General features: G+C 49.5%; 8 protein-coding genes across 8 annotated transcripts; 5 read left to right on the top strand and 3 right to left on the bottom strand.

Moving 5' to 3' along the window:
* Window positions 1-311: 311 nt before the first annotated feature.
* Window positions 312-2547, top strand: ABOM_001681 (inorganic phosphate transporter; the record flags this gene model as incomplete). The annotated part of the gene is made up of 7 exons (XM_022528811.1): window positions 312-383; window positions 447-557; window positions 608-954; window positions 1025-1938; window positions 2014-2036; window positions 2113-2282; window positions 2349-2547. The coding sequence occupies 7 exons, from the start codon at window positions 312-314 to the stop codon at window positions 2545-2547; spliced, it is 1836 nt and encodes a 611-aa protein (XP_022393251.1).
* Window positions 2548-3535: 988 nt separating this feature from the next.
* ABOM_001680 (uncharacterized protein) lies at window positions 3536-3928 on the top strand (the record flags this gene model as incomplete). The annotated part of the gene is made up of 3 exons (XM_022528810.1): window positions 3536-3626; window positions 3710-3830; window positions 3898-3928. The coding sequence occupies 3 exons, from the start codon at window positions 3536-3538 to the stop codon at window positions 3926-3928; spliced, it is 243 nt and encodes an 80-aa protein (XP_022393250.1).
* Window positions 3929-5141: 1213 nt separating this feature from the next.
* Window positions 5142-5972, top strand: ABOM_001679 (uncharacterized protein; the record flags this gene model as incomplete). The annotated part of the gene is made up of 1 exon (XM_022528809.1): window positions 5142-5972. One exon carries the CDS (start codon window positions 5142-5144, stop codon window positions 5970-5972), a length of 831 nt encoding a protein of 276 aa, XP_022393321.1.
* An 822-nt stretch (window positions 5973-6794) lies between these two features.
* ABOM_001678 (pyruvate decarboxylase) lies at window positions 6795-10386 on the bottom strand (the record flags this gene model as incomplete). The annotated part of the gene is made up of 6 exons (XM_022528808.1): window positions 6795-6909; window positions 6963-7625; window positions 7691-8064; window positions 8600-8893; window positions 8944-10289; window positions 10347-10386. 6 exons carry the CDS (start codon window positions 10384-10386, stop codon window positions 6795-6797), a joined length of 2832 nt encoding a protein of 943 aa, XP_022393322.1.
* Window positions 10387-12188: 1802 nt separating this feature from the next.
* On the top strand, window positions 12189-13895 carry ABOM_001677 (IQ calmodulin-binding motif protein; the record flags this gene model as incomplete). Its single annotated transcript, XM_022528807.1, has 5 exons — window positions 12189-12251; window positions 12306-12380; window positions 12435-13289; window positions 13348-13493; window positions 13544-13895. The coding sequence occupies 5 exons, from the start codon at window positions 12189-12191 to the stop codon at window positions 13893-13895; spliced, it is 1491 nt and encodes a 496-aa protein (XP_022393238.1).
* A 3758-nt stretch (window positions 13896-17653) lies between these two features.
* Window positions 17654-18475, top strand: ABOM_001676 (RibD family protein; the record flags this gene model as incomplete). Its single annotated transcript, XM_022528806.1, has 1 exon — window positions 17654-18475. The coding sequence occupies one exon, from the start codon at window positions 17654-17656 to the stop codon at window positions 18473-18475; it is 822 nt and encodes a 273-aa protein (XP_022393239.1).
* A 236-nt stretch (window positions 18476-18711) lies between these two features.
* On the bottom strand, window positions 18712-20445 carry ABOM_001675 (LLM class flavin-dependent oxidoreductase; the record flags this gene model as incomplete). The annotated part of the gene is made up of 5 exons (XM_022528805.1): window positions 18712-19312; window positions 19366-19458; window positions 19529-19966; window positions 20074-20275; window positions 20370-20445. The coding sequence occupies 5 exons, from the start codon at window positions 20443-20445 to the stop codon at window positions 18712-18714; spliced, it is 1410 nt and encodes a 469-aa protein (XP_022393240.1).
* A 678-nt stretch (window positions 20446-21123) lies between these two features.
* ABOM_001674 (putative pectate lyase) lies at window positions 21124-22498 on the bottom strand (the record flags this gene model as incomplete). The annotated part of the gene is made up of 5 exons (XM_022528804.1): window positions 21124-21580; window positions 21629-21688; window positions 21737-21920; window positions 21967-22148; window positions 22200-22498. 5 exons carry the CDS (start codon window positions 22496-22498, stop codon window positions 21124-21126), a joined length of 1182 nt encoding a protein of 393 aa, XP_022393241.1.
* Window positions 22499-23452: the final 954 nt, after the last annotated feature.

Genomic DNA, 23452 nt, shown 5'->3' with positions numbered 1-23452 from the left:
CTTCTAGGGAGCAACACTGCTTCAGCTTTGGCGAAGAGTGATATGAAGAAGTAGAAACTCAACCTTGAAGAAATGGAGAGTACCGCCTCATGGTCAGCCTCACCCCCTTGTGATCATGGCACTGATATATTGTGAGGAATGCCCCGTATCTACTCCGCGTACCATTGCGTGGTACATGATTGAAATTCGCACTGAGACATAGTTCCCCGGCTCACGTATTTCTTTCGAGTCTTTTATCTCCTGCAGTCGGACAATAATTCCCAAGCTTCTCATTGGTCGTCGTTTATCACGGTTAGACTATCGCAATTGATATGGGGGTCTTGCCTCAGGTGAAGCTATATTTAAACCCATGGGGGAACTACGAGGACTTCCAGCATCATGCAGTAGGTAGCATATGACAACCTGAACAGCTTCTCTCCATTTGCTCTGGCTCATCCCCTGGTTAGCCAGCACAAAGACGCAATTTTATCATCAGTCGGTTGGAAAGTGCAAGGCAGAGGGAATGGCTCTGGGTGATAGTCGTTGCCGGAGTTGGCTTTTTTGCTGATGCGTACTGTGTAAGTTGAGCTAGAGGTTGAACCATCCATAGCGACTGACAGGCTTGCAGATCTTCTCAGTCAATATGGTTGTCCCCATGATTAGCGAAGTCTATTGGGGTAGTTTGGACAGCAAACCTGACCGTGTCCACAACTATCAGGTCGGCCTTAGCATCATGACCTTAGGCGGCGCGCTCGTAGGCCAGATTCTTTTTGGTATCGCGGCGGATATCTGGGGTCGCCGGAAGATGTATGGATTGGAGTTGATTGTCTTGATTTTCAGCACCCTCGGGATGGCGATGTCATCCTCTGGCAAATATGAGTCTATGTCCATAATCGGAGTTCTTCTGTTCTGGCGGTTCTTTATGGGAGTGGGAGTGGGAGCCGACTACCCTTTATCCGCTGTGATCTGCTCTGAGTTCGTGAGCCATATGAGGACCCATGGCCCCCTCCCGTTCCACCGTGGCATAGCTAACTCATTCTGTTAGGCTTGCACCCACTCGCATAAGGGGCCGTATGTTGGCAGCCGTCTTCCTCTGCCAATCACTTGGACAGACGGCGGCAGCACTCATCGCTCTCATCGCTGTAGCAGGCTTTCGACATAGTCTGCCTAATGACCCAGAAATTCGAGAGTGCACAGGGTCCTGTGTTCGGAATCTAGATAGCATATGGAGGTTAATCGTAGGTCTGGGAGCGGTCCCTGCATTTATTGCCATCTGGTTTCGATTGACGATCATTGAATCCCCTCGTTATACCGCCGATGTCATGCAGAATAGTCTCCAAGCTGCTGCGGATGTCTCTCAGTTTTATCAGTCAGCGGAGATTGCCTCGGCCTCTAGTCTAGGCCAGGAGTCACTCCATCCAGTCGAAGAGACGATGTCACTATCCCCCACCCAAACTCGTGAAAACGGCTTTACCCCATCAGTCATCTCTCAGCAATCAAGCTCTATGGCATTGGGGAATATTTCAGGCCCTCAACTCCACTTTTGGAGAGATTTCAAAACTTTCCTGCAACAAAAGCGCAACCTCCGAACGCTCGTGGCAACCTCTTTGTGCTGGTTCTGCCTCGACCTGCCGTTCTACGGCTTGGGGTTGATGAACGTGGACATTATCAATACCATCTGGTATGGTAACCACATTCCCTCGGCAGGAGTATATGAATCCCTTATTCGGGTGTCATACCAGAGCATCGTAGTCGTTTCATCGGGCGCCATCGTCGGTAGCTGTATAGCCGTGCTCACAGTCGACCGAATCGGCCGGCGGAATCTGCAGCTGCTTGGCTTCAGTTGCCTCTTTATTCTGAATGTGATCATTGGTGCTTCCTTCCGGTACTTGAGCACACACGGCGACTCATCAGCCTTGGTTGTACTTTATGTTCTGACTCAGATATTCTTCAACTTTGGTAAGTGACCCGGAGGGTAATCACCCCCCACCGTCATCGAAGCTCTGGCTGAGACATATTTCTTACCCGAAATAGGACCGAACACCACAACATATATTGTACGTCAAAATGAAAATGCCTTAACGGACTTTTCGTGATTCCTCAGCCCGTTCTGACCTCTCTAACTGTGCCTAGGTCCCTGCTGAGCTCTTCCCAACCCGGTTTCGCGCCACTTGCCATGGCATCTCAGCCGCCTCTGGAAAGCTCGGTTCCATTCTTGCACAGTGCTTCTTAGGGTATGTGGACTTTGGGAATGGCGCCACCTGGCGAAATGTGCCGGATTGGCTAGGATACGCACTTCTCTGGTAGGCCTGACACAACTGTAGCGATCGATTTTAAATACCAGCCACGAACTCTAACAGCAAAGCTAGTTTATCATTCTTCATGCTGATGGGCCTTGTTGCTACCTTGTGGATCCCCGAGACCAGGGACAAGGAAGGGAATAATAAGTCTCTCGAGCGCATCGCCGAGGAGATGCTGGCAAAAGATGCACTTCCCGTGGGTGTGGACGAAACTGGCAGCATGCACACAGCGGCTACTACACCGATGCCTGACTCGGGTTGGAGGTAGGCCTGGCTTTTCCAGTCCGGAGGCCATCTCGTTTGAACAGTTTCTATTTCTCTTGGTTTGGTTTTTATCGATGTATTTATAGCATCTGTCGTTCTACACTTGCTGGCCTAGTATATGTTCATAATGTACAAGGTTTTAAGAAAGATTTGTCCTGACGACGATAATATTCCAGAATTGCAGAGGCCCATTCCGATGTGTTCCTTGCCTCCTGGATTTGATACACGACGGATAATGGGGGAAAGGGAATGATCCCCTTGACAGTTTTCGTTTACCACACATCTATTTTTATACGCTGACGACTTATGGATTTGTCGTTTGACCATAGTTTCTCTTTTTCTTAAGTCTACCCTTAAATATATGATTAGCGACGTCATTGCCTCCCTACAAGTATTATCTCGGTCACTACTAAAGCGTTTCCGAATTTCTAACTGAAGTTATATCCAATAGTTACCACAGCCCTACATAGTCAGGCAAATCATGAAAGTGTCAACAAAGGAAAGTTACCATAAGAAATTGGAAACTGTGACGGGTCACAAGCCTGTGTTAGATTGTTCGGACACTCGGACACTCCATACATTTGCTGACACCTGTATATGTGCAGCCGGGAATGCTGGTTGTGAGAGCTCCTTGTTGGCTGGGCAAACTGTAATGATATCCTCCCGTGCACGTGCTTCAGGGTGAGTGGAATCGTTCATAGATGATTATTATGATGGTCAGCTGTATTATTCCAATACCCTAACTCGGTCCTAATGTACGGTGGGGATTAATCATCCCAGAGGACCTTGAACGACGTTACGAGGACCCATGGTTGAATGCACTCAATCGCCTGAAATGACATCATTACTTGATGACATCTGGAACTGAAGATGAACTTGAGGCAACGTATATATAGGCTAGCTTCTATCTCCCGCAAGACAAAATCGTTCGAACAGTTATCGGGACCACATACACCGTCACCGGCCATACCCAAGCATAACTTACCAAAAAAATGGATAAGCTCGTTTCCAAGCTCAGCGGGGGTAGCCACTCCAAGGACAAGGAAGGTGGCAGCTCGAACGATAAAGACTATTTCGATAAGGGTATGTAGTCCCCCCAATATAACCTTGACCTAATCATAGATATCTGGCTCTGGCATGTCAAGAGATATTCACGCATGGACTAGGCCTCGACTCAATTGAGAAGAAGTTCGGCGGTGGTCGCGTCAATCCCGACGACCCGAAGGTGCGAGAGGCGAATGAGAAATTTACGGATGGTGCGAGGAGCAAGTTTGAGAGTATGACTGGGTAAGTTATTGAGTCATAGGTTCTTACGAGGAGGTATATCGAGCTGATTGTCGATGGCTGAATGCAGGCAAAAAGTCCCCTCGAAATTCTCCAACTAGATTCCTCATGTTTCTCTAATAATCATGTCATGGACCGCACGCGCCTGTTATATAAAATTTGGCTAGCAATGAATGGATCATGGATAATGCAATTATAAATAAGAACAAGAGCAGCAAATTCCTCAGCCAAGAAAATTATGAATCAACAGAAAGCACGTCTCAACCCCTTCGAACTACCTTAGATACAGCTGCTTTTATCGGCCCCACCAACACGGCGAACAAATGTGTCACATCTCTGCCAATCTGGGCGGTCGGACCGGCTGTATCAGAGCGGTGGTTATGAAAGTGTGCGGCGTCATGACTGTCGGGCTGAGAGATAGTCTACAGACGACTAGATCTCTAGAAGGACGTGATATCGAAAGGTGGTCAGTTCTCATGTCCTTGCCGTAGCGCATTCCCGGACGGGATATCCCTGCATTCCAGTTAAACGTCGCCCATTTTCCGGCTTGAGTTTATTCCGGACACAATTGCAGCTCGATGCGGGTGAATCCGCTTGGTGTCGAACCTTGACAGGTGTCAAATTTGTGGTGTTCATGCCAATATAATCTGAGGATTTCGACCACCCGCGACAATGCCGATCGGTGTGCACCCGTATTCTGCACAAGCCCCGCAGATCTTGGTATCAAGTCTGTCGTTGTCAGCAGGTGTAGCTCATTTACGCACGGAGAATACCCTTAATTCGTGTTGGAGAACGCCGGTAGTACTTCGTTCCGTCCCGAGCTTGATTTGTGAGGAAGGCAACGGATGGCATCTGGCAGTCCAAGGCCAGCCCTTCCGCCGCAGCCCGGATCCACCACGCAAGGGCCATATAACCTATGGCGGCACTACGTTCTAAGTTCCAACTAAACCGGTAGCTACCATACAGAGGACGATCTTTGGTGAACGAACCTCACCGATAGCGTGGACAACTCTGATTGGCCTGTTCTGGATCGCGCTTGGCCCATTCCTTGCTTCTTCTTGCGATCCCAGTGCTCTGATACGACGTCACGACCCACCAGCAAGGACTCTCAGACGCGGGCGATCTTCAATAATTTCTCCACTAGTTTTGTTTTCGGCTACAGCTCACATGGGGCCTCAGCTGTGTTCAGCTCAGCCCTTCAGCCACAGCTGACCCAGCCAGAGCATGCTATATCTGTTGTCAGGGCGCCATATTCGCACGCAGTAAGAAACACCCCGATAATTTCTCATGTTATAACACAATCTTCTCATTTTAATGGACTCAGTCGTTGCAGATTTCGTGCAAGAGTACCAGAATAAAAAATGGATCTACGCGCGCAACGCAGCGGCGACCGCCAGAATATGCCACGAAATGCTGCAAGCTGAGCTTCTCCCAGCCGTTGTCACCTACAGGGTAAAAGACCCTTCCAGTCTGGAGCGCAAACTTCGCCAACGTGAGCATTTGCGTGGTCAACACTATCCGTCGAGAGAAAGCATCCAGGATGAGATCTCAGACCTAGCAGGGGTTCGTATCGTCGTATATTTCCCCCAAGATACCGAGCGCGTTTTGGACGCGCTCGGTGGACGATTCGATGTCGAGTTGAAGAAAAGCTACGGAGCAGTAGACACCAACCGCGTTCGGAAAACCTCCGGGCACATCCAGCGTCCAGGGTATTGCGCCACGCATTGTTGGGTATTTCTGAAACAGGACGAGCCCCAGGCGCGCGACGGGTCCAGCAGGAGGAGAGTAGAAATACAGGTCGTTTCCTTGTTGCGGCATGCCTGGGCTCAATTTGAACATGATGCAGTTTATAAGGCGCGATCCACGATGAATCTCGAGGATCGCCAGATCTTGGATGCATTGAGCTGTGCCATCCACCGCGGGGAATGGCTCTTGAATTGCATATCTGACAACAGAGCTGTCAGAAATATATCCAGCGATCAGCTGTTTGAGGTGGTGTATGAGGTAGGATGCCTGGTGGCAGATGCGGCCAAAGAGCAAAGTCGCGCGCAGGGAACTGCAAAGCCCTTGGAGGCGTTCTTACGCAATTTGAAGGTGGCGAAACCCACAAGATTGTCCGGTTCAATGGCAAAGGCACGCTTATAGGATCATACCACACGGGCCCGTCTATATCTCTCGGTTAACACCGCAAGGCTTGGGAGAAGATCAGCGTACAATATGAGGTCATAACTCGGAAGAAAACGGTGTATAGAGACGCTGTCACTGGAGGTGATTAGACTACTTTAATATCCGTATTGAGTAGCTCGAAGAGCCCTATTCCAGACACTCTAAATCCAATGCTCCTGTGGGCAGAATGGCCGGACCGAGCCTCCTTGAAGAACGTGACAGATGTGTATGACATCCGAACATGGCTCGTGGTCATCCCATTACGACAGTGTCATTTCCAGTGAAGGAATCTTAAGCAAAGCGGGACGGACGATGATATCCTCTACAATGACCTTACAAGCTTGATAGCTTAACGGTTTCGCTTTCTTGAGAATGACCATCAGGCTAACACATGGACCTGAACAACGGCCACGGAAACTTCACCATCAAGTCAGAACCTTTTTGTATACACCATGGTCGCATGTGGGAGTGTGTCTATAAAGCATGCCCAGCTGCAGCAACAGCAGTGCTACTCAAACGGGCCTCACAACTAAACCTCCATCCTATTGCTAAGACATACATAAGACTTTGGGTTTACTACTTCTTGTTTACTAATGTCCACCTGTACCTTGCCTATTAAATCCATAGTAGAGACACCGACCACCACTCTCCAAAGCCCTGATAGAATCACCTGTGGTTCGCTGTAAATGCATTCGCTGTAGTGGCCGTACGTGGATCCACCACGATTGCATGTTGATGATAGAAACATACGAAATCCGCAATATACAAGACGTTGACAGAATCCTGTGGTCTTGATCATGCTCAGTTACGCCGAATAAAGATCGCCACCTCGCCAAACCTCTCCTCATCACTCAAGAACTCGACCCGGTCATAGGCCTTCATCATATTTCTCAGCCGTGGAGAGAAGGGATCCGTCCTGTTCGTGGTCAACTACGGGGTACACAAAGCTGGCTGGGAAGATGATCTTACATGAACTGCTCACGACCGTTATGCAACCATATCTCATCCTCGCATGTATTCCAAATCATCATTGCAGGTCGGGCAATATCAGCAACGATTTGTCTCACGGGCACATCCGGCGCGAAGGTCAAGACAATAGTAGAATCATCAATCTCCACGAAAGCATCTGGATCGTCGAGAATAGTAACATCGTATCTCTCGAGAATTGACTTGTCAATAACCGTGTAGGCAGGGTCTTGTGCGAAGCATTCGATTTTGTCGGCTGTCTCTCCCTGGCAGTTACTCACGATGCGATGCAATGTCAAGATCAAGGCATGCTGATACTCAGGCCGATGGTCCCAATTCTCAGTGGAACGAGGCTGCATAGTGCCTAACGCGAGGGCAACTATCTTTGTGATTGGAGGAAGGTTCTCACGCGATTCCACGATTTTCTGCAGTTGCTTATATGACTCACTGGCTTCCCAGGTCTGGATGCAAGTTGTAAAAGACTCCTCGATTGCCTGGACCGAATCCACTACGTAGCGGAACCCAGGCCGTAACTCTTTCGTGACTTCGTCGCGTAACTCCATGTAGTGGAGGACCCTTAGACTGAGGTCACTATACCCATCCATCTGGTACGCCCTGTACGAGGTGAGGAACCCAAAAGTGCGGTATTCGATGGCTGGTGCCTTGCTACAAGGGTAACTGTCAGCCCAGCCTGAGTCAAACTCAATGTCAGAGAACATAAAGGAACCCACAGAACCCATTCAGTGCCGGGTTCCGACCCAGCCCTGGTGACGCCAGTTCTGACTTCAAAAGTTTCTTGAGTGCCCTCTAACCCCGTAATGAGTATCTCTCGCGTTTCAGAGGTTTCTGCTTCTTTAAGCTGCCTACTAAGGTCACGGAGCTGTTCTTTGGTGAAAAAAGGAACTCCAGCCTCGTAAAGCTTGCGAATTCTAGCGGTCTCCTGGACAAACGTATCATAGTCTCGACCATATGAAGAGGGCAGGTCTTCACGGTCAGAGTCTTGTGCGTCACTCATATCTGCTACTAGTAGGAAAGCCCTTAGGTCTGTAGCCGAGGATATTGCGTGTGATTGAGTGCTTTGTGAGCTATGTCGCGTCGAGGTAGACTGTGTTGTTTGCACTGTAAACAGGCATCAAAGTAATAGCGCGTGAAGGCGGGGTGATGGTGCAGAATTCCTTTCAGGTCAGCAGTATTTAGCGCCTGACAGATCTTGGTCCGTTTTCAAATCTCTAGTGTAACAGATCTTCTTCTACTCTATGCCAATATGCACATGTAAGGGACTTCCGGTGTCTTTAGAGGTTGCTTCTATTTCATCCCCTGGCAAAGAAGAACTAGCTGCCCCAGTAGGCTTAGCGACTAGGGATACTATCTATCTGTCTGGCTATAACTGTGGCGAGAACAGTGCTTATACTAGCACTGCAGCTAGAGAACATTGCTGTTTCTGTAGTAACAGAGGGCTATCAACCACGTGACAATTAAGGGTACTATGTTGAATAATTTCAGCCTGCCTCCTTTATTGTGGAACAGTCGCTCTGAACTGCATCATAGCGGTTGGATTCAATGTCTCTGACTCTATATACAATCTTATTATGACACATTTCACTAGAAGAGAGTACCTATAACCTTACTTATGTCGAAACCCCTTTCGACACCTTCTCTCCCAAGGTTCGCAGCTCTGGCGTCATATCGTCTGGCTGGATACAACACTCCAAGAACGCAAGCTTGTCGCTCTCTGTGGAGACCCTCTCTATTGCCCGCAGGAGGTCTGCCTGAGTCTCTATTTTCTCGGCAAACATGGGCATTGCATCCAGCTCTGAGTGCTCCGTCGCATATGGGTTAGAAGGTTGCGCATGGGGCTTGTCGAGGAACGAGGTAGCCAGCTTGGTATAGTCCCAGTTAGCGATATAGTTATATGGGCCTTCATGCACTGCAGTCTGTATATCCTAGTCAGCCTGGAGTGCATAAGTGAAAAGTTGGGACTGACCTCAGTCTTGTATCCCAGATTATTGAACAGCAAAATGATCGGGTTGAGTTTCATCCGGATCATTGTGCCTATCTCTTGGGCCGTCATTTGAAATGCACCATCGCCTACCATCAGAACAACACGACCATAAGGACGAGCTACTTGAGCGCCAAGGGTTGCTGGCACGCTCCATCCGATCGATGCATAGGGAATTTGCATGTGGAGGTCCACTCCAGCTGGCAGTTGGATATGGCTCGCAGCAAACCATGCATCGCCGGAATCGGCAACCAATGTGGAGTCCTCCTGCACCAAACTCTGAATACCAGATAGCAAATTTCGCACTGTCAACGCATCATCGGAAGTTTTGATTTCGGCTTGGATGCTAGCGAGGTGACTCGGCCTGGAACTAGGAAGAGATTCTGCTGGGCGGATACTGGTGCTGTCAATCATTGCGGAGACCAACTTACTAACGCTTATCGGGGCAATCACTTTGCCTTCCGGCAATTCCACCCTACCATATTGGAAACTGATCAAACGGTGACTCTCCTTTTTCGCGTCGATGGAGGGAGTATGTATGTCCGACCAGGAGACTCCTAGCGCTAGCCAAAGATCAGAGCTCAGAACAAGTTTCTCTCCTTCGGGGTTGAGTAACCCTGGCCAGAAAGCGCCCCAATACTGGGGATGGGGTTCTGATATCCAACGCCCGTCTGGTTGGCACAAGACGGGGCAACCAAGCTTCTCAGCAAGGTATTGGATGGTATCTCGCGAAAGCGACACTTGTGCTTGACTTCCAAGAAGTAATACTGGTCTGTGAGAGGAGTTCCATAGATTTGTCACCGCCTCTAAGGCCTCGCCGTCTTTGTGTGTCTGGGTCGCCTCCTCTACCTTCGGGGTTAAGGGTATCGGGAAAGGACATGGGGCGCCGGCAATGTCGTTCGGAAGTTCGATGTATACTGGTAGTGATTGCTGAATACACTTAGTGATGGCATCATCAATCACATCTGTCGCGGACTCCGCAGTATCAACGCGTACTGACGCAGCTGTCACTCCTTGAAAAGCGTGAAGGGCCTGGTCCTTATTCGAGGGCGACGGTGTATGATGCGTTACTTTACCCCCGTTTAATATGCTAGTCGGTGGACAGCCCGATAGAACGATGACCTTAAGTCGCTCTGAACAGGCACCCGATATGGCGTTCAGGATAGATAGACCTCCGACTATGTATGGGATGACAACCGCTGCTGCTTTCACCTCCGAGGTACGTGCATAGCCGTCTGCAGCGTATCCCGTGTTCAGCTCGTTGCAACATTGAACCATTCGTAAACGTGGGTTTTCTACGAGATTATCGAGGAGGGTCAGGTTAGTGTCTCCTACATAGAGGTTAGTGATCCGATTCAAGCCGGTTCCTCCTAGAGATATGGCCTTACCAGGTACGACAAAGTAGTCATGGATTCCGAACTCCTCCATTCGATGTCCTATATAAGCCCCCACATTGAAGTCCTCCGGTTTGGCTCTCGCCATTATGGTCTCGCTACTCAGTCCGTTTCGTTATTGATAAGAAAACTTCAGATCTTCGTCTTCTGAGTAGCAGAGAGAAACTCAAGACATGTACTGCATCCATGGGACGATGTGTTGCCTCGATATAAGAAACGACTTCAGAGTTTAATAGCCAACGAATGTATCCCATCAAGGACATCTAGAAACCGGTTTTGCACGTCAAGAAGCCTCATGATCAAATACATGGGCCCAAGCAGGGAATGCCTCTATTGTTCCTTGACTACCCCAAGATCTGCGTTCATCATTGAACTGGGCCCTTGAAAGCCAAATTCTGCATAGCATTATGGGAAGACTAGTTATGCAGTTATTCTGGTCTGAATTGGGCCATCAAAACAGGATTCTGATAGCCTTTGGCCACATGCATCCGGAATGCTGTCAGATTCTACAAACGGATATATATATCCGCAATTGACGTCACTGTTCCATTGCCAATATGCTTGGAAAACTTGTATCCAACAGGATACTAAATCTTGACACATTTAACCTTATAGGCTCATTCATGACCATCCCTGTTATATACAAGTTGTTGTACCTTTTACTGCAGTGTCACTGCCGCTAGAGCAGAAAGTAAGACTCTGGAGATTGGCTACTTCTGGTAAGTCACAGAACAAGCGACGATTGTACGGAAGAGATGCTGTATTACTCATTTGTAAGCTGTGAAAAGGTAATTGCGGTGTGTTCAATCTAAGATTTCCCAGCTGTATCCCCTCCCAAGTAGGCTTATATGTAATGGTTAATGGCAAGGAAGGGAGTTTAAGATGTGGCATTTGATGTGGGGGTGAGCACGGACCACATGGGCTTTCTCTGTGGATTTCCCACCTGCAAAAGGGACACTTGGCAGTCAACAAGGATCGACTTGTTTTCGGTGTGCCAAAATGAGGAGTATGAAAAAAAATAATAGGCCAATCTTTTGGATCCCCCGGTCCCCAACGAGCGTCACTAGAGACTTGTGATCATGAGGCCATATGCCTGCCATTTCCTCTCTTTTTCTTATTCAACATCGTGTAATCAACTCTGTCGAAATCAAGTTAAGGGCTATAAAAGCCTGACTACTTCAACTCTTTACCACAGCCTGCATTCGACGACTACACAGTAACCAGTAAGACAGCTATTACCACGACGCCGCCATAATACGGGACAACCTGACGGTGTAGATGTATCTGGGGAATTTGACTCGATACCCATGAATTCCAATACAGAGCCCGCACTGCCCTTGGTCCGGACGATGTCGTCTACAACGGCGAATGAACTTTTGCAGAGAACTCGTTGCAGCAAGCCACGGCAATACTTAGTCGATGTCGGGGAGGAGAATGCCTCTTTCAAGAAGGAGCATGATATGTTTGCTGTGGAAAATATACAGCTCTGCCAACCCGACTTTTGATGAGGAAGATACCGTCCGGAATTAATAATTAGCTGGTAGAGGCGTATTGTTGTATTTGTATACTATAGGGCTTCATAGAGATACGGGTCTCACCTGAGGTCACGGGAAGGCGCCAAGCGCAGATCAGCAACACCAACAGAATTATTCTGCCCTACGTGACGATCATGTTTCTTTTCTTTCACTTTTTTCACCCCTCTTACTTTCCTCTTTTCAAATACTCAGGTGTCGTTTATATAGTACCGGGAATATTCTATATTTTCGCTATAATAGACGTCCAGGGACAAAAGATACACATCTTGCTTCTCCAACATTTGCCAGCGCGACCGATCCAATGGAACGGCCACCGAGAAATGACGTCACTGATAAGGAGCAGTGGGCAGCGACAGTGATTCAGGTACGGAATGCGTGTCTGTCGGGAGTTTCTCGCCCTAAACTGGTCGTCTCATAGAAAACATATCGCGGATATCGAACGCGACGAGAGTTGCAAGGCTGTGGAATATCGGCGACCACGCGTTGGGTAGAGGTGAGTCTGGACAGCGAGTGAAGAACTTCATTATCTCACAGTGATCTGCACCAGGCCGTCAAAGAAGCAGAATGGCGCCTCCTCCATCGTCCATCAGCCCCAGAAGCTACCATCGAGAACGATAGCTCTGCCCATGCTCGTCGTAACTGGCAGCGGGCTGTCAGTGTCGCCAAACGGGCGGGGGGTGACGATGACCTTGAACAGGAATCCGCTTCGCCCACTCGGAATGAGATACGGCAGTCCAGTGGTAACCCGGCTTCCCAGTCCGCACCTGCTCAGCTCGACTTGCCTCCAGGGACAACCGCGAAAATGATGGACTTGCAGTACTTCCTCGAGTTGGTGGATTTGAAGCACCGTCATGGCAGCAACCTTCGCGTTTACCACTCATATTGGAAAAATTCGACTACCGCCCAGAACTTCTTCTTTTGGCTGGACTATGGCGAAGGAAAGGACCTTGATCTCCCTCAGTGTCCCCGCGACAAGCTCGAGCGGCAACAAGTGCGCTACCTCTCACGCGAAGAACGGATGAATTATCTGGTGACTGTGGACGAAGCTGGGTTATTCCGATGGGCGAAAAACAATGAGCGCGTCTGGACGGATAATAGGCGGTTCAAGGACAGCTTGGAGGGGGTAGTGCATATTGATGATGATGCACCGCAGTTCCAAGGAAATACAGAAGCGGGTGACCCGGACGCCTTCTCGACCAGTTCTTCTTCGTCTGTCTCATCACTATCCTCCTCAGATTACGACTCAGATAGCGACATGTGCGCGAGCAAAACAAAGGAAACGTATGTGAACGAGGATTATAAAGCAGTCAAGAAGTTGAAAAGGGTTGTACATGTCAGTCCGTCGACAGTCCTCAGCAGTATAACGGGGAAGTCGTTGAAGAAGGAAGACATGTGGATATTCGTGAGTTCCTCGATCACTTGCATATACCCTCTATCCTTCCTAACGCTGGTGCCCCCAGGTTGCCGATACCTCCTTACGCTTGTATATTGGGATTAAGCAATCAGGGGCATTTCAACATTCGTCATTTCTTCGAGGTGCTCGCATTGCCGCTGCAGGTCTAATCAAGGTCCGGGATGGACAGCTTCGTAGTTTGGCACCATTAAGGTATGTTCCTCCTGGTCTTCAACCGATAGAAACTGCTAACCATACAAAAGTGGTCATTACCGTCCTCCTGCAGCCAACTTTCGTGCCTTCATCCACTCTCTCCAAGATAGAGGGGTCGACATGTCTCACGTTTCCATTAGCAAGTCCTACGCTGTCCTCGCGGGCATCGAGGGATACACCCGCACGAAACACAAAGTGCGTGCGCTACACGAGAAAGTCGACGATATGAAGCAAAAGGTCTTGCAAGGCCATCACAACAGGGAGAAGGGTCAAGATCCTGACCGCCCTCAGAATGAACGTGATTCTAGTCCCAGACATCTGATAGATAACAAACAACACAAAATCGAGAAAGGGCACCCCGAGTTACCGCTGCGCACAAAGTCCAGAATTGAAGCAGAGTGATAACCTACACATGTCCATTACATGAGAGAAGCCCTGGTGATATCCTTGTTGGATGGATATATGGCTTAGTGCCTGAAGAGTAAAGGGAATGCAATTTGGAATAGCTCCTTCTGCCTAACGGTACCAATGATTCCGACCACTGGTGAGCTGCGACTGTGTGTGGCGTCTTGCCAATTGTATTTCTCCTCAGCTGGTCGCCCCTCTACGTTGTATCACAGACTATCGTTGGTGGCCGAAATATCGCGCAAACATTCCCCTGTCCGGACCCGGGCCTGGGGAAACCCGCCTCACCATACAAGGTGAGCCTCATGCCTCCCCTTCAACAAATCCAACTGTTGTTGTCTGGACTTCTGGCCAAAGGAAAACTCGAAAAAAATAAAGGCTGGACCATGGCCCAGCTTGGGGTCCGTGAGTGCAAAACTGACGTGCAATAGGACCAACAGAGAACCAGAACATCCAGTATGGCATGCCATATCTTGAAGATTCGCCTTCCTGGTATCGATATTAATAACAAAGATTGATTAGCAGCTCTTGTGGTGTTTTACTGGCAACCAGAGAGAATGTCAGCTGCAGCACTGCTTAACGTTCACTACCTCAAGAGATCTCACATGATGCTTGGGCTTTCTATCCCTGCAAATGCCTTTTTTGAATATAGAGTTGAATTTACAGCCTTCTAGACTCGAATACTTGCAGGAGTAGCACGACCTGTCCATATCAAGCCGGCCGATCGCCGCCACGATGTTGGTGCGAGCTGCAACTCCCCTTGCTATTTGCGCATACTAGCCATAGAGCTTTCTCATACCCACATAGTATGACGTTAGCCGATACCTATGCTGTTCTGCACCCGTGCTGCTACTCTTTCTTCAACTTCTATCACAGCGAATGGTCCGCCTTTCGTCATCACCACCACGGACGATTGGTCCGGAACAACCATAAGTTACCTCTAGTCGAACTTGGATGCATCATGAAGACGCTCAGGAACTTACGACCAGGACGGATATCCGCGAAATATTTATGGGTTGCTAAGCAAGGTGTTTCACATGCCCTAGTATCTGGAATTTCAGGAATCTACGCTGATGGTTGCGCTCCACTGTACAATAGCCTCTAGTCGGAAGGTCCTTGCTCTCGGTAATAAGAATGAAAATAACCTCTTTCACGTATCGAGCAGTCTGGCTGTGCTTTGACATCTAATCTCTACATAGGGGAAAATGCCCATACAGGTATACATGCATGCAAGCTTGAGGCTGCCGGATATGTCATCTCGAGTGACTAGATAGGATCCAGTGAATGTCAACATGGCATGTCAGAGCCCATCAAACGTAATCGTTTGTATTCACCTTACCTGGGTTTCAGCCCTTTTGCCACCCTTCGGGAACACCTGTCCAATCCCAGAAGGATGAAGTCGTATTCACTACTTCAATCCCGCACCCGCTGCCAGATACTAACGCCTCTTTACGTCGCTCCAATGATGCCTGAAGTGCCCCCTCTTCGTGGTGCATCCAGATGACGCTTCCATGTCCCCATTAGGTATGTCTATCCTGGCATAGCGGCACGTAGCCATAGACATACGTAGTCTTCAAGTGGGAGCTTGTATGGATTCACTTAGCCAGATGTCCCTCTTTGCCTATATATAAGGCCTCCATCCCCCCTCGAAACGCTGCTCTTCTCTTCATCACCATCCTCTCCCTGCTACAATGGACATACAACCCTTTCCTACTTTCCTACTCCTTCTTATGAATATTCTCTTCTGATATGGTCCTGTGATACCATCCTTGCATATAATGGACATTGTCCTTTCCTTTGATAGCCTACATTCCACCATGATACCCCCACTGCCTTGACCATGATGTCTTCATTTCCAGCCACTTGCCTCTTCAAGTCATCCTATTTTCTCCACTCTCACATCGTGATGCCCCGCATGTACTTGTAGCCCCATGTAACCTGATTGTATGTCTGCATTGGGGTTCGTCGCTGTGCTGCTGACTGCACCAAGCCATCTTGGGCATCGGCACCACAGTCTGCTCACTACTCAGTGGTAAAGGCCTCCGGGCCGGCAGCTTGTCAACTCTGCGGTGCTTGATGTTTGCACAAGATCTTTGGGCATCCTCAACATGGCTAAGGTCACCATTGGTGAATACATTTATTGGTTGACATGGATAAACCACCGCAGTATTGCATACCGGTGCAGTGTCTGTTGTTTGTACGAACGGCCTTTGGGAAGCGTGCTCGTGCTATAGGATTCGGTCCTATCAAGAGTCACAGTATAGCTTCCGACAGGACAGATACAATCAGCAGTAGAACACGGCTCAGATCACCGCTTAGGTGATATTGCCTTTTGGCGGCACATTCCCATCCACTGCAAGTGAGAATTGCAGTCATCCCCGCGGTGTTCGCTTTCTTGTAACGAGCCATTTTGGTACGTTGCAATGAACAACACGGCTAAGGTCACCTTCGTGTGAATACAATTGTTGGATGGCAATGAACCGGAGGTTGGGCATTTGTAACGAAAACCACAATTTGCTGGAAGATGCCTGCTGGCTAACAGCATACTATCTCCTTTCGTGTTTCCTTCTCACCCTTCTCACTCTTCTCACAGCTGTATGCTGTTCATATGAGAAGCCTCGTGGATGACTTGATTGCAACTGGTATCTGGCTTGGCAGTGGGTGCAACAACACGAGACTTGCTACTCGAACTCGGCGATTCCGGTGGAGGATGTGTGAGATGAACTCGTTTTCTGGACTTCGTTTGAGGAGCTGACTATTTTGCACACCGCAGAGGCTGGTGGGTCTTGGCTATGAGATGGTTGGTTTCCCCTCGCTCAATGATGGTTGGCTGACACCTTGCAGGCCACTTGTCGATATGACTGTTCTGAATTGCCGCCGCCACCTTCTTCTCTTCGCGTCGAAATAACGCGTCTCATCACTCGTCCTCGTGTATCTCCATGCTCGCACAACGAACCTTCCCACCGTTACACCGCGACGGGAGTCACGCTGTCCTCTACTCGGTCGAGTCTGATAAAGCTGCAACCAAATCGTTGGCAAGAACAGTATGTCATCTTTCCAAGTCTTGCATTGCTCTACTAACCTCCGATACCCGGGGACAGACCTTACGGAGTCGACAACTCGAGAGGGACTACATCGTCCAACAAGCCGAGAGCCCAGCTACAATCCTGCAGATGAGAATGGAGGCAGCTGCCACCTTGCACCTTACACGGCATCGCCTCTCACCTCCACCGAGACGAGCACGGAACATTTTGACCTGCGCCAAATGCGGAGGAAAGGTGCTATGACAAACTGGGGATTTGGAACAAGAAAGAATCTGTGACGACGGAACTTGGTCAAGGGAATGTGGGAAAAGAACCGGGGAGCTGATCGGAGCAGGCATGTAAATAGCTTGGGTTGCCCTCAGAGATCTACCTGAGCAAGACGTCAGTGCCTCCAATCTATCGGGGTGGACGATGACTCAGATCTCTGGCTTGTGCACAATCTTGAGAGTCATACTATCAAAGTGTACTCACTCAGAAGAGACAATCAAACACCTCTTCCACCCACCACAACCTAATCAATGTCAATTGTAACCAGTACGTAGTTATGATAATCCCTCCACATCCATAACGCAGTCCCATTGGCCAGAACCTATCAAGAATAGGCCCCACTCAGATCTCCAAATTAATCTTATCAGACTCCCGCAAACCAGCAAAAATTCCCCTCACCACCAAACCACGAGCCCCCATCACCAATACAAAGAAACAAAAAAGATGTCCCGAGAAGCCCTCACCTTCCCCCCCTCCAACCGCACCTTCCTAGAGCCTCATCTCCCCCCTAACAATGACACTGAGCTCCCCAAACCCAACCTCCCCTTCACAACCCTCACATTCGCAACCTCCCTAGACAGCTCTCTAGCCCTGGCCCCAGGGACCCGGACCACCCTCTCCGGCCCACAATCCAAGGCAATGACACACTATCTCCGTTCCCGACACGATGCCATCCTAATCGGCGTCGGGACAGCGGTCGCCGATAACCCGGGGTTAAACTGCCGCATCGAGGGTGTCGGGGGCTACGGCGGGGAGGGATTAGTCGGCCAACCGAGACCGATTATCATTGATCCCCGCGCGCGATGGGATTTCACCGAGCAATCGAAGATCCTGGAACTGGTGAAAGAGGGGAAAGGTCGCGCTCCGTTTATTGTCACTTCTGCTGGCACGGTCCCGGCTGCTGAGAAGAGGGCGTTGTTGGAGAGCTACGGGGGGAAGTTCATTCCTCTTGAGCTCTTTGTTGATGGACAGGGGGAGAGGCAGTTGGATTGGGCTGCGGTGCTGGAATCTCTGAGGAATGAAGACTTAAAGAGTGTCATGATTGAAGGGGGTGGGACGGTTATTAATTCGCTGCTTGAACCGCAGTCGGCGCGTCTTGTTGACTCGGTTATTGTTACCATTGCGCCGACATGGCTGGGACAGGGAGGTGTTGTCGTTTCGCCGAGACGTAGGGTTGAGGGGGGTCAGCCGGTGCCGGCGGCGAGGCTGAAGGATGTTCGGTGGTATCCTTTTGGGGAGGATGTCGTGCTTTGTGGGAGGGTTTAATATGGGTTCTTGGGTAATAGGGTTAGGGAGTGGTCTCTGCGCAGGATGATTTAAGTGCCATGCACCATGGTGGTGAGCATGAGTGCAAGCCTTCAACTCCGGAAAGGCTGCAGTCGGGATGCTGAGGGAGACAGGTGGAATCAATATTACAATCGCCAGAAAGGTTGGGAATGGCATGATATGCCGATCCAATAAATATCTACCGAATATTTACAATGTCTATGCACCTATGACGATCAGTTCCACGTATACTCCCTCCCCGGATGACCCTCACGCAGCCTCGACCCAAGTCCATCCTGAAAGTAATTCTCTCTGGCCGACCCACCGTTCACCTCATAATCATCCCAGATAACACCTCTCCTCCTCAACTCCGGAAACAAATACTCAATCATATCTTCAAATGTCCCCGGAGAAACCGCATAGGAGAAATTAAACCCATCCACACCCGCAACATCAACCCACCTCTGCAGAATATCTGCCACTGTACTCGGAGACCCAATAGCCCGAGGATGGGCTCCCCCCAGCGCCAATTCCTGCAAAACGCGACGTTTCGTCCACTTCAGCCCATTGGAGTTGGGAACAGTTTTCGACCAGCTCGAGATCAAAGACTGGATTCCACCAACGGCAGTGAAAGAGAAGTCCTCGTCGTCGTCGAACTTGGATAGATCGCTGCTGGTCCAGCCGCCGAAGAGTGTTGCTACGCCTTCGAGATCGGATTGGGCTAAGTACTCTTCGTATTTCGCTTGGGCTTTCTCGTCAGTCTCGTCGACGATCACGAGAATGCCCGCGATGAACTTAATGCTGTCCGTTGGGCGGCCAACTTCCGCCAGGTGTTTTCTGTTCTTTATTGTTAGCTTGGTTCCTGGGGAAGGGGGGTTATAGCATCGTACCGCATGTCATCTACCACGGCCTTGGTTTTCTCCGGCTCCAGACCAGGTAGGAACATCACCTCGGAATGTTTGGCAGCGAATTGCTTCCCAGCGCTAAGTAGGTCCAAACGTATTAGCCCTCACCCGAACCTGGCAGAATAAGAACGGGGGATAGGAAACTCACGACGAAGCCCCCGCCTGAAAAAGCAACGGCGTCCTCTGCCTCGAAGCCGGCAACTGGCTCGCAGCCGTGCTCTTGAAATATTTTCCATGATGCTCAATAGCACGAACCTGGCGAGGATCACTGTAAACGCCGGTCTTAGGATCCTTGACGACGGCCCCATCGCGCCATGTCCCTTCCCACAGCTTGTATGTAAGCTCCATGTACTCGTCTGCTCGCGCATATCGTTCGTCGTGCGGGATCTGCTCGTCCATTCCGTATGCCTTCGCTGCACTATCCAGAAATGAGGTGACGATGTTCCATCCCACCCGGCCGCGCGTGAGATGATCCAATGTTGAGAATTTGCGAGCCAGTGCGTATGGCGACGTCTCGTAGGTTGTAGATGCGGTTATGCCGAAGGAGAGAGATGTGGTTACAGAGGCCATCGCTGAGATGAGGAGGCTGTTGGGATTAGTGACGGGTTCATCTTGTAAGGTTCCATTTCTGTGTTTTGGCTTTTCCCATTGTCACGTTTTCCTTTTTTCGTAGATAGAGAGTGGAATACCTACAATGGATCCCCAATAGGGAATTGCGCCCCCGATAACAACGCAGGCTCTCGATTCCCCGGACCTTTATACACATCGTAGATCCCCAGATGATCGGCCAGAAACAGGCCGTGGAATTTGCCTTTCTCCAAAACCTTGGCTAGCTCAATCCAATACGATAGATCGAGGAAATCACCGGCACGGTCCTGTGGATGCTTCCATAGCCCTAATCGAGACAATCGGTCAGCACGCAGCCAGAAAGACCCCAGTGTTGAAGAATGCGGGGGAAATGAGGTAGCTCAACGTAGCAGAAGTCTTACCAGGCGATAAATGCCCAGGCGAAAACATGGCAAAGGCATTGAGGATCCATGGTTTCTTTTCTGAGGTTTTCGTCATGTTGGATTCAATAATTAGGCAGGTCTGCGACAGAAAACGTGAGTGAGGGGAAGGGGAAAATATTTAATGAGGGGCAACAATGTACCTTCTTATATAATGGGATTGAATGTCGGCCTTTTGTCCGTCGCGTGTTTTCGGAGTGGGTGGTGATTGTGTTATTGTGCTGCGTGCTCACGCCATCGGGCGCCCATCGCGCTGTTCATTCGATGTCGGGAAGGTATCCGTGTTTTGGTGCGAGGTACCCCACATGCTGGGATATCATTATGTGGAATGTGATATACTGTTTGTGACTGGCGAAGAGGATTGATAAATAGTATGGACCTCTAGAGCTTTCTCCTTAGAGTTCATGAATGATATAGACCCATACAGGGCACGATGAGGAGGGCGAATGATAGCGGCAGGTAGTGCAGCTTGCCATGTCAGGTACCTTGTTACCAACCACTAGCATTCGGGCAATCAGGGTCCTCTTAGTAATTAAACGGACTTTTCTGTGCATATACCTTGTGGATCAATCCTGACGTAAGGATATTTTCCCTCCGAGGTATACGGATGTGGACAAACTACTGCCAAGAGACTTCCACGCGCACTTTGTTCCAGGGAAGAATTAGAGAACTCAACGTAAATTAGAAATACATACAATATTGATGAATCAAACAGTCGAACGGTACACGACTATATCTACCAACTCGTCGTAGCACCAATGTCCTCCCCAGAGCTCGGCAACAAGAAGTCGCTAGGATCAATCGTTCCATCTGCCTTGCGCGCTCCTTGCACCAAGGTTGCATCAACAGAGACAAAGCTACTGTTGTCCCAGGTGTCGCTACCATCCCATGAGTTGCCTGTGGACACCTGCTCGTCGCTCAAAGAAGTCGGGCTCTCCCCATTCGCAGCCGCGATATTCTTGCTCAAGGTAGACACTGCCGTGCCGAACTTGAAGCCCACCTTGGCATTGTTCCAGGCCGTGTTCCGGGTCAGGGTGAAGTCACCCGGTTGAGAGTTGTCGGTGAAGCCGTCCTTGGAATTTCCGAACGCGATACAGTTGGTGATAACGTGGTTGGCGGGCCCCTTGTCAGCATCGTCGCCGCCACCAAGTTTGTAACCATTGCCGTCGCCTTCGAATGGAGAGAAATCCCATCTGCAGTTATTAGCGTAATTCCAACCGGACGGACAAGAGTGCAAGTACCTGTTATATCCGTTGCCGTACGAAATGGTATCCTCAATCGTCACGGCCGACTTGAACTCCCTGCGATAGTTAGCAAATGCACCACACAGAGCATGAATGACAGCATACCAGAGGTCCAATCCGTCATCGACATTGTTCCACAATCTCGCGCCTCGAAGCACGTTACCCTCACCAGAGCCCTCCTTGCAGGCAAACCCGTCGGCACTCTCCCCATTCTTGCGCGGGTCCCGATTGAGGTACGAGTCGAGGTAGTAGACGCTGTTATTAGACGATGCGCCTTCGAGCTGGAAGCCTATGTTATATTAGCATGGCTCTCAGACATTGCATACACTGCATACCCGTTTCATAGTTCTCCCTCGTAATAATCCGCTCGTAGTGATTGTTAGAAGAATCACGCGCATAAACCCCATACGGTCCATTGATCAATTCAAGATCATAGAACTCCCAGTACTCGGCATCTTGAATGTGGAGAATTCCACGGTCATCATTGGGAAGCGATCCATCCAACTCCGCCGGAGTTCTATTTATCCTGGTAAGTCACAGAAAACAGCAGAGAACCGAAGAGACGCACCCCGGAAGTTCCTCCCCGTCAATCGTGACCTTCTCCCCCTCATAAGCCCGAAGAACATAAGGCGCAGACGCCGTTCCACTCTTCGTGATCTGAATATTCGTCGTCGGCGAATAAGTTCCCTCTCGAAGATAAATAGTCGAACCAGCCGTCGCTTTATCAACAGCCGACTGGATCGACAGAAGCGGTGCGTCGAGTGTTCCCGCAGCGGTATCTGACCCAGACGGGGAGACGTAGATATCGGCCGCCGCCGCACAGAGCGGCACGACAGCAGCAAGTGCGTATACAATGTGGTACCTCATTTTGCTCGCTTTGTGGGTTTATGACATCTCCCACAGGAGAAAATACTCGGTGCATATAAAGGCCTGCCAAGACTTCCCTCATTGCTGGAAAATAAAACCGGCGCGGAGATTACTTGTCTAGCCAAGCATGTCGATCGTTTCATTCCGGGAGCGGGCCTTTTCACCGGTGTTTCACGGTAAGGACGGGCTCTGCTCGGCAACGATTTTGTGATCGGTTAGAGATGAAGATAAATTGCGCCAATCGGTTGGCCGTACGGAATATGACTCCTTTCGGCACCTGGCGGATCGACTCGTGGAGGTTCGGGGCGTTTCCTTCACCCTTTCATTATCATCCATTTTGCTGATAGGCCTTGTCTTGGGGTTTGGTTCTACTTTGTGTCGTTTCAGCTATGCAGAATGCTGGGCATATATTCAGTGTGCCAAGCAGGTCGTCGTTGGCTTGATCTCTTGCCACGGTTAGGCAATGCACATATATTCGGGAGCGACATCACTAACAGACATCTGTCCTTCTTTCACCAAAGTCGGTTCAATCCCCCTGCTATATTGACCCTGTCCTATCTGTTTACTTTCTACATCAAGTTCCCCAAGAAATAGGTACTACTTGTACTATATTGATGGGAGTGCATGCCACGTGGTCATTAAACCCTAAGACAACAGCTCCCGCGCACCATGGTCTAAAATGCATGTTACTAAAATCAAATGCAGTGTCTAGACGCGCAGGACTAGAATGAAATGGACAGTTACAGGTCGGCCCTGCATGTAGTCTGTGTTTCAAGCATGGCATCAAACTATTGCTCTGGAGACATATGCAACATATAAGACGTGTATCTTTTTCATTTGACTAAACAATATGCCGTGTAACTAACAGACGACGCATGAATCGCATACCATGCCCAGTAGAGGGAGGCTTGTTCAATATCAGATAAGCCTTCAATGTAAACTTTATATTGGGAT

The sequence above is a fragment of the Aspergillus bombycis genome (genome assembly GCF_001792695.1).
Source record: "Aspergillus bombycis strain NRRL26010 chromosome Unknown contig00008, whole genome shotgun sequence".
In the NCBI taxonomy this organism is placed as follows: Eukaryota; Fungi; Ascomycota; class Eurotiomycetes; order Eurotiales; family Aspergillaceae; genus Aspergillus; species Aspergillus bombycis.
The sequence above is the reverse complement of the archived record's forward strand: the minus strand, read 5'-3'. Positions and strand labels throughout refer to the sequence as shown.